This window comes from Choloepus didactylus, chromosome 18 (genome assembly GCF_015220235.1).
Source record: "Choloepus didactylus isolate mChoDid1 chromosome 18, mChoDid1.pri, whole genome shotgun sequence".
Classification (NCBI taxonomy): domain Eukaryota; kingdom Metazoa; phylum Chordata; class Mammalia; order Pilosa; family Megalonychidae; genus Choloepus; species Choloepus didactylus.
The window spans coordinates 48499421-48509614 of NC_051324.1; the positions used below are offsets into that span (position 1 = coordinate 48499421).

General features: G+C 48.0%; 1 protein-coding gene and 1 non-coding gene across 2 annotated transcripts; one reads left to right on the plus strand and one right to left on the minus strand.

The window, feature by feature from the left end:
- Positions 1 to 491: 491 nt before the first annotated feature.
- TRNAN-GUU lies at positions 492 to 565 on the minus strand. The gene has a single exon. It is a non-coding gene; the product is annotated as a tRNA-Asn (tRNA).
- Positions 566 to 1403: 838 nt separating this feature from the next.
- Positions 1404 to 9321, plus strand: PSMB3 (proteasome 20S subunit beta 3). The gene is made up of 6 exons (XM_037810248.1): positions 1404 to 1529; positions 1829 to 2013; positions 4201 to 4308; positions 6486 to 6663; positions 8137 to 8231; positions 9198 to 9321. The coding sequence occupies exons 1-6, from the start codon at positions 1527 to 1529 to the stop codon at positions 9244 to 9246; spliced, it is 618 nt and encodes a 205-aa protein (XP_037666176.1). The 5' UTR covers positions 1404 to 1526; the 3' UTR covers positions 9247 to 9321.
- The last annotated feature ends 873 nt before the right edge of the window (positions 9322 to 10194 follow it).

A 10194-nucleotide genomic window follows, 5' to 3' on the forward strand; every position in this document is an offset into this window, starting at 1 on the left:
TGTTTCTGTTCATCTCTCAGTTTGTCTTTGCCATTCTCTCTTTCGTTAGCTTCTTCCCTTCCAAATGCAATATTTCGAGACTGTAACATCGATTGAGGCAGACAATGGAAAACTGCCCAGCCTGCAGTACAAATTTAATCTTAAATCTACGAAAAATGCAAGCTGAAACGTATTGCACAGGGAGACAAAAACCTGTCTTTGCCTTTACAGCAATTCGACCCCGGCTGTATTGGGGGAGGGGGGGAGGGTGTGATGGTGGGGGCGGGGAGGGGACGGTTGCGGGAAGTGGCAGAGGAATTATCCCATCATTATGTAAACAACGAATTTTCAGTGATAATGACCCTCTGATCTGCTATCGAAAAAGTGTTGCCTCTGTTGTTTCAGTACAAAATTTGGTATTTCAGCGTTGGAAGCAAAATGCTTAGATTGTTTTTTCCTTTTGGTGGAAAGGGGCAAATATTCCCCTGAAACGGGAGAAAGAAAAGGTACAGCGTCCCTGGGTGGGCTCGAACCACCAACCTTTCGGTTAACAGCCGAACGCGCTAACCGATTGCGCCACAGAGACCGTGGTGACTACTAGAGTGGCGCAGAGTCGAGTCAATGGAAGTGGGTCGTGACGGTGCACGGGCCAGAATCCAAACGTGGCAAATGGGGGGAAATAACCTGATCCCAAAGTATTAGAGAGGGGGCCTCATCGCTAGAGAGGGGCGACGGAGCCATGGGAGAGGAGGAAATAGGATGTATACACCTCTCCTCCATCGGCTCTGGGAGGGATCAGCGCCCGCTAACGCCGGGAACTATCCTCGATGTGAAGAGGCTCGGAACATCCCTTTTTAGGGTGACCTGAGACTTGGTGACACGTGGAGCCGGCCTCCTGGCGTTCCCGAAAAGCAGAACGAACTCCGGCCTCCAAACCTTCCTTTGGCAGCTGAATCCCTGCAGGCGGGAATACCCCCGGCAACCCTTTCCCTTCGCCCCACTACCGCGTCATTAAAAATGCATTTATTGGGCGCTTCCTTAGGTGCCAGGCACTGTTCTAGGGCTGTGTACATCCAGAACCTAGCATAGTGCCTGGCACACAACAGGTGATCAGTAAAGATTTCTGGAATGGATAAACGACATGAGTTTATCCGACCCACAAGAATGTTGATAATCATCAAAACCCGTAGACCCTCCACCCCATCCCAAGCGAATCCTCGTTGCACCAGGCCACGTGCGCGCGGGTCCCGCCCCTAGTCTACAGTCGCCCTAGGCCGGGTCCTCCGCGATCCCAGCATGCAAGGCTCTTCCGCACTCACGGTGACTTTTCACTTTCGGCTTTCCTCTGCCTGGGCTTTGGCTTCTCATTCAAACTATCCTGTACTGGTGACTGACAGGGACATACAGCGAACGGAAAGTCAGAATGACCCGGAAGAGTCAGCCTTTCAGCCAATGGAGAGAAAGCAGCGAGGATGGTTGTGCAGTGAGGTCCAGAGCGGGTTTCTTAGAGTCGCAGCGGGGATTGGGGGTCCTAGAGCACCGCAATCATGGTGAGATGGGGAGCAAGGAGAAGGGACATGGGATAGAGATTGAGGAAGGGGTCGGGGGAAGTTTGGGAGGTGGAGGGGGCCTGGTGGTCACTGGAAGGAAGCGGCTTCAGTTTGAAGGGGAGCGGTCTGCGGTGAGGATCCAGAGGATGTGTGCGACCCCTCGCAGTCACACGGAGCGGTCCAGGCACCTACAGAGCGGAGCACAGGGCGTCCAGGAGGGTCCAGAGCAGGAGCTGGGTCGCGGGCTATGGTGGTGTCTGGCCTCTTGCGCTGAGTCCCTCCACCTCTGTCTGCCCTAGTCTATTATGTCCTATAACGGAGGGGCCGTCATGGCCATGAAGGGGAAGAACTGTGTGGCCATCGCGGCCGACAGGCGCTTCGGGATCCAGGCCCAGATGGTGACCACCGACTTCCAGAAGATCTTTCCCATGGGCGACCGGCTGTACATCGGCCTGGCCGGGCTCGCCACCGACGTCCAGACCGTGTAAGTGTCGGGGGTCCTCGCCCGTACCCGGGCCTCTTCTAGGACCAGCCTTTCTTGGCGGATTGAGTGGCCTGGGTGTCATCTGCTAAACACGTCTGGTGAGTCTGAGACTTTGCTGAACACCACAGTCTTTCAGAGATGCACATTAAACAACTTTTACCAACATTTACTTTGTGCCGGGCTCTGTGCAAAGCACCTTGCATCCGTGGGCTCATTTAATCCTCTTAACAACATTACCATATTGCTGTCTCATTTTGCAGATGAAGAAACTGTGGGCTTCAGAAAATGTCTTGCCCAAAGTGCAAGTATCAGAGTCCAGATCAAACAATGGTGTTCCTAAGACCAAAACCAGCTCAGTCTTTAAAGAGCTTCAGATCTAGTTGGGTGGCAAGGCAGACATATGGAAGGATAACTAACTCACAATGAACTAGTGCTAATTAACTGCCTCATTAGTTATCTAGTTCACAGTGGTTATGCAACTGGAGATGAAATAGATAGCTGTTGTGATGGCCCAGGTGTGAGGTTTGTGGTCCTAATAGGGTGGTAGTGCTAAGAAAGGAAAGGAAGGAATTTCTGAGCATTGTTGCTAACAAGCTGTAGTGGCTACTTGGGTATTGTAGGGCCAAAGACAGAGTCATTGAGGCAGGTTCTGTCTTTTTAATATTTGCATTCCTGCTGTGTAGAATAGTACCTGGCATATGGGCAATCCAGAAATGTTTCAAAGATGGTTCCTGTTTTGAACATGTTGGCTGAAATATAGAAGTTGGGAGAAGTAGCTTTGGGGGTAAGCTGATGACTTTGATTTTAATACCAATTTTGAGGTGATGAGGCAAGCTAAGTAGAAACATCTTGTAAGCAGTTGGAGTTTTGATTACCTCTCAGGGCTGGAGAGGCACTAATGTTTTGTTCAATCCATGGGAACAGATTCTAGAGAAATGAAGTATGTAGAGAGAAAAAAATAAGCTGTAGTTCCAGAGCCTGATCTTATATTGAGCACTGGGGGAAGAAGACAAGCCAGAAGAGATGAGAGGAAAAGAATCAGGATAGGGCTGAAAGAGGAAAACTGTGGTCACAGGTGTCACGTGTTGCAGGAAGCTGTTGGCCTAAGGAGCAGCAGTCTCTTGACTTATTCCCTAAAAGGTCGAGACTAGTTCACTAATATACGTGGAAGCTTGACTGAATATTTTCTCTTTCATTTCCCTTAAAGTTTCCTAAGTCTCTAGAACATATAAGTTGGAAGTCCTTCCTGAGATCTAACCCAACCTGCCCTATTTTCCAGTCCTGGATGGAATCAGAGAATGTCAGTTCAGGGTTCCCTGTCAGCCTTCCTCTCTCCCAGTCACTGACATTCTTCTGCTCACTCCATTTCCTTTTCTTCAGGAGGCTTTTCTCATTGAGTTTTCTTGCTTGTGGGCATAAATTGCTAATGTCACTAGGCCTCAGTTTCCTCACCTGTAAGATGACGATAAGGTCGTGTCTAGGGCTCTCTCCAGGTCTGGTGTCCAGTGCCTCATTGCTTTGCTTCTGACGGGTAAGGCATCAGGCTACTCTATGCAGGGGCCTGTCCTGGGGTTCTGAGAAAGCGCTGGAGGAGGGAGGAGGTGTGGCCCTTTTTCTTAGGTGCTGGCTAGGCCATTAGTGCGACAGCTTATGCTAATTAACATGTATAGGACATGTCATCCACCCATATATGATCTCACTGCCAGGTCATTTATTTTGTCCCTGTCTTATAGATGGAAAAACTATGTGGGAGGATGAAGGCTTAGCCCAGGTCTGCCCTTTCTCCTAGAAGCCTTCCCTGACTATATGTGCAGGCAGACTCCCTCCCAAAGTGTAGAAAGAGCTGTGCATTTTATCATATACAAATTATACCTGAAACAGGAGGGGAAATAATCCATTTTATACCCTCCTCCCCACCCCATCCTCACCCCCTCCTCCAAAATAAATAAATAAATAAATAAAGCATGGAAAGAAAGGTTAACAGAGTGGTGTGTTTATAGGTGATAAGTGTTGGGGCAGGGAGCCCTGAACTTGGAAGTAAGGGTGGACTTCTGGTGAGAGAAACTCAGGGAGGGAAACAGAGGTGTCTTGGAGGGGATTGAAATTGTGTGTCTCCCTTTTGCCTCCTTGGACATCAGGGGACATTCAGCAGTGACTTCCTAATTCACTTTTCTCCTCCCACCACAGTGCCCAGCGCCTTAAGTTCCGGCTGAACCTGTATGAGCTGAAGGAGGGTCGGCCGATCAAACCTCACACCCTCATGAGCATGGTGGCCAACCTCCTGTACGAGAAGCGGTGAGTGGAGCCTAGGACCCGGGGAGTCCAGAAGTCTTCGGCTGGGGGCAAAGTAGGCCTGTGGTATTGGTCTGGAGGGAAGGGATTCCTCCTTGTTCTCCCATTTCTTATTTCCGGGATGAGATCCTTATTTTATGAGTCTGATTTCTCTGGGCCTATCTGACAAACAGAAGAGAAGGGACTTCAGAAGAACACTGGGAATGTAAATAGCAGATGCACCTGCATCTAAGCAACAGAATTAGCCCCCACCTATGGCTGCCCTGGGGTCTCCCAACCAGGAGCCACCCTTAGGCCGGAGCTATTCTGTCAGCCCTGGATTCTCTGGAATAGCAGAGAACCTACCAATGGATATGTGCATTTTTGCCAGTTCCCCTTGAGGCCTTAAAAATAAGAGAAGAAGGAGCCTAATTAGAATTCAGTACAGAGGATGGGAAGGAATTGAAGGGAGAACAGCACAGGTACTTTCCCCACCCCTCTGGGCAAAACTGGGTGGCAAGAACAGAAGACCAGTCCTTCCTTCCTTCCTTCCTCCCTCCCTTCCTCCCTTCCTCCCTTCCTCCCTTCCTTCCTTCCTTCCTCCCTTCCTCTCTCCCTTCCTCCCTTCCCCTCCTTCCCCTCCTTTCCCTCCTTCCTTTCCTTTCTTTCTTTCTATAATTTTTGTACTGAGAAGTTACAAAAATACTCTTTAGCTCTCAAAACTAAGTCTTGCCATCTCCATACCTGGAGCAGTATTATACTGTCTTTTTAGTATTAAAAAGTTAAAAACAAAACAAACAAAAAAGACAAAAAAAAAAAAGATTACCTTTTTTTGGTTAATATTGGTTAATATCCTTAGCTGAGAACTATCTGCCATACTCACAAATGTGGAACTATGTTTATGAAAATCCAAAATAGAAAAGGGCTTAAAAAAGGATTTTAAACTGATTTATATGAAAAATAAGTTTTACAAAATTGTAAAAATCAACTCACATTTAGTTATATATGTAATGGCTCATGTTTATTGAAAGGAATAAAAGTACAGGACATTGAAACTGACTTGGAAAATTCTGGATTTCTAACAGCTGCAGCCAGTTATGCAACCATTCCTCTAGAAGCCTAGCTGAGAACATTGGTTTTCCAGCAGGACAGGCTGAGGCGGTGATTTGCAAACTTGAGCAATGCATAGACTCTTTTTTAAACAAGAATCCATGCTGCCACCTCTGTGTGAAATACTGCAATAAAAGTTAAACAGACCTTCAGGTGATACCTTGGCATCAACATGATTGGAAGTACAAACATAGGCCCTGATTTTGAAGTAATACTCGGTTTTATGGTTGTTACCTGGACAATTAACTTTTTTTTTGCAGTTTATTGAGAGGAGAGCACCAAATTTTAAATTTCTTATAGAAATTGACACCCAGGGGTTTGAGAAAACAGTAGATCACAGCACCCCACCTGCAATCCCTTCCTCCACCTTATAATTGTTTGGTTTTTTTTTTTAATTGTTTCTTACAGAGCTATAACTTAAGATCATGCCCTTAGAAATTACTGAGAGATGGATGAGATAAAGCCTATTGATAATGCCTCTCTTTGCTTTCTGTTTCTGTGGAAGATACTGTCCATGAGTTATTGACTATTTTCTACATAAAGATCGCTAAAATTGATTCTTCTCAAAGCTCAGGATCTAGAACAAGTTTCTGATGTGCAGACAATGAGAGTAACCCAGCCACTGAGTATCCCTCTTCGCCTTGCCTGCTAGGAAACTCACTATAAAACTTTGTGTTTAGCCTAATTGTCTTGTATTCTGTTATTAGTTTAGTTTTATTTTGCAGTGTTTTCCCTATAAACCATCCCAAATCCTTTTTCTAAAGGAATCAGGGGTATAAATCTACAAATAGAGGCTTGCATGATGGTAGGACATTGGGTTAGGGAGGATTAGAAGAAAGCAGGATTCTCAAAGAAAGGAGGAAGAAGAGAGGAACAGGATATGAAGGTAAGTGTCAGAGAAAAGTCTTAGAGCATTGCCAGGAAAGGGTGAAAGGACTAAAATCCAGCTGACCTTAGGGAAAGGTGATCTTCCCAAGCAGGTCCTTTGTTTTCCTCCCTGTGTCTGGGCCAGGGTTTGGTCTGAATAGGCCTGAACATGGAGGTGAACATTCTTGAATTCTGGCTTCCATCTCTGGTCCTGGTCCCCACAGATTCGGCCCCTACTACACTGAGCCAGTCATTGCTGGGTTGGACCCGAAGACCTTTAAGCCCTTCATTTGCTCTCTGGACCTCATCGGCTGCCCTATGGTGACCGACGACTTTGTGGTCAGTGGCACCTGCACTGAACAAATGCACGGAATGTGCGAGTCCCTCTGGGAGCCCGACATGGTGAGTTGGTAGCATGGAGCGGGGCTAGGCTCTGCGGTACTCACCCCTTGGCCATCAGGAACAGATGTGTTTGCATGGCAGGTGATGAGAAGGCTGGTGTGGGTAGGAGAGAAAGAAACTCCATGTGCCCAGGGTCTTGGTGTGGGCTGGCTGGCTCCAGAGGCAGCACCTTCTCTTAGGAGACCCCAGCAGATATTTGCTACAATGACACACAATTCCTCGCTCTGAGTTTACAGGGTTCTCATTGAACAAACATTTAAGAAGGTGTAGGGTTGGAGGTGGCACCACAGAGTGGGCCCTGGAGCTGGTTGTCTGGGTGGGAAACCTGGGTCCACCCACCAATTAATTAGTTATGTTCTTATTTCTTACCTTATTTCTCTGTGCTTCAGTTAGGGATAATAGTAGAACCTACTTTTAAAGTGTTGTTGTGAGAGGGAAACAAGTGGACAGATGAGAACTGTGCATGGCAGTGAAGGTTGGCTGTTCCTACTGGATGCCAGCTCTGCCACACTCTGGAGAAACCAGGTATAGTCTCTATCTCCAGGGAGCTTCCTGCAGTCTGCTAAAGCAAGACAGACACCCAAATACCTGTTAAAATGCAGTTTTTTGGGAAGAGGAGGGAAGAAAGAGACTTCTTGGCACAAGGAACAACTTGTACAAAGTACAGGAAAGGCCTGGTGTGTTCAGTGACTGGAGAGAGCTCTGGGTGGGCTAGAGTGTGGGCAGAATGTGGGATGAGATGACGATGGAGAGTGGGATTGGTTCGAGACATTCGAGGGCCTGGAGTGCTGTGCCAGGGAGTGTGGACCTTTCCCTCAGGCACGGTGCCAAAGCCAAGAGGAGCCGGAGGAGCTGCAGAGCTGCAGGTAGAGGAGCCAGGCTGTTGGAGTCACCTGCAGGAGGCCCTGAGCTCCTGAGCAAAGCTGGTGGCAGTGGGGAGGGGACAGGAGGGGACAGCCAGAGTCAAGAGGACTTGGTCAATTCAAACAGGAGGGAGGGAGGGAGGTGGAGTTATTGAGGATGGCTAGGTTTTCCGGCCAGGCTAAGAGAGAAGTAGGAGGAGGAACAAGTTTTGGGGGAAATGTGTACATTGAGTTTGAGGAAACTGGGAGGAGTGTGTAAGGCAGCTGATAAAGCACATGAGAACCAAATAGAGATTCTTCTTCCCATTTCACAGAAGAGGTATTGCGGCTCATTAAAGGGACACATGACTTGGCTAGGGTCACACTGCTGGTTATTGGAGGAGATTCAGTCTTGAAGTCTTCTGGGTCTCTTCCACTTTTCCTTATATAACCATCTCCTTCCATGGAAGATGCTGAGGCGGCTTCCCACATCTAGGGAATCATCTGTCCCTTCAGGCACAGGAGGGTCCAGAACTAGGGGCCCTATACCTAGAAAAAAGGGAATTAAGGAACCAGGCCAAGTTAGGGTCCCAAGGATCTGGGGTTTGAAAGGATTCTACTCTGTTGGAAGGATCCAGAACACCTGTTTGAAACCATCTCCCAAGCCATGCTGAATGCTGTGGACCGGGATGCGGTGTCAGGGATGGGGGTCATCGTCCATGTCATGTGAGTATGAGTTGGGAGACGTCTAGAATCTCTGCAGGCACCCTCCTCACCTACACCCCCACAAAAATGCACCTGGTTTCCCCACTCCCCGGTCAGGTGTGATAAGAAAGAGCCTGTGGCAGGCATTGGATAGCAGAAATCCAGGCTGTCTCTGGGGGGCCAGGTTCCCCCCTGTCAGGTGAGGCTCTAGACCCTTGCTCACAATAGACATTTCTTTCCTTCCTTAACAGTGTCCCTGGGGTCTCGGGGAATACGTGCAGGGGTGAGCCATGGCAGTTACCAGGACTGATTGACATCCTCGGTGGTTCCCCTCCTCTTCCCCAACTCCCACCATTCTGGAACCCAGAAGTGTGTGATGTGTTGAACTCTGGGAACTATTTTCCAACCTCTAGCTGACTTCCCCTCATGTGTTTGGAGGGATCACCAGGAATCTGATTGGGTGGAGTAGAAAGTATCCTCCCACCTGCTTTCCTTGGGTGTATCTCAGAATAAGGCCCTTTCTGTTACATTGTTATGGGAGAGTCTGCTTAATTACCATGAAAAACAGCTTGGTGCTGACACCCATATTTATGACCCCAAGGATGATTTATGTTCATTGCAGTGAACCGCATCACACCTTCCTACGTTAGTGTTCTCTAGGCCTGGGGGAGCTCCTTCCCTTCTTTTGAGGGCTTCTCAGTCTAGGCCTGAAGGAGCTCCATTCTGGGTGGTTCACTTCTGGGAAGGTCTCCCCTAGGGATTGCAACTCTGGAGAACCTTCACTCGTCTTCCTGTTTCTCCTTTTCCTTCCCCTTCTCCCTCCTCCCCTTACTTAATACCAGCTGAGCAAAATAGTTAACCCGAAGTAGCAGGAGGTTCTCCCTTTCCTAGAACAAGTGAGGGAGCTGAGGATGGGAGCCAAGGGCCGGGAGAGGGAGGCAGTCTAGACGGGTGTAGATGTTTTCTTGTGACTTTCTCCCTCTGCAGCGAGAAGGACAAAATCACCACCAGGACACTGAAGGCTCGAATGGACTAACCTCTTCCTCCTGCACTGCCAGAGCACCGCCCCACTTTTTTTTTTTTTTTTTTTTTAATAAAATAGTTTTTCTTTCACTCCTGCCTCTTTGTCTTTGGTGGTTTTACTGCAGATCTGTCCCCAGCTGGGCACTAAAAAATAGCTGCTTGGCCCTCAGGTTCTCTTCTTGCCTTGCAGCCTCTCCTACTTGTACACCAGTGGCCAGTCTACAAAGCACTGGCCGAGTGCCTGCTGTGTACCCTGTACCCCGTGCTGCACACCTACTGGAACTGAGTCACCAGGAGGCAGGGTAGAGACCTTATTCTCCTTTACAAGTGAGAAAATGAGGCTCAGGCACTTAAATAACTTGCCCAGGGCCACAGAGCTAGGATGTGAAACTCATATTCCATTTGACTCCAAAGCCTAGAATCCTTCTCACTAAACTATACTGGCAAACCCTTAAATTTCTTTTTATCGGTCAGGTAGAAATTTGACTAAGTACTCACAAGTAGTTTCCCTTTTAGATCAGTGTTTAACCTTGGCTGCACATAAGAATAATCTGGGGAGCTTCTGAAACACAGTGATGCCTTGGTCCTATTCCATGCGATTCTGCTTTAATTGGCATCGGTCTTTTCTGAAAGTAACCCAAATGATTCTAATGTGCAACAGTGGAAATTGTGCATAGTACAGAGGTTCTCAAACTTCAGCCTCCATCAGATTCATCTAGAGGGCTTTAATTAAGACACCTTCTGATTCAGTAGCTGGAGAGAGAGATCGGAACAGGTGCAGTTCTGATTCCCAGGTGCTGCTGCTGCTGGTCTGGGACCACACTTTGAGAAAGGCTAGATTTTAAGCTAAAAGGGTATGAAAGAGTCCAGATGTAGCTGAGGTACACAAAGGTGACTTGTTCAGAGTGACTAGCCACGCAGCTAGTTGGTGGGAGAGCTGGGCCTCAAAGTCAGGGGGTCT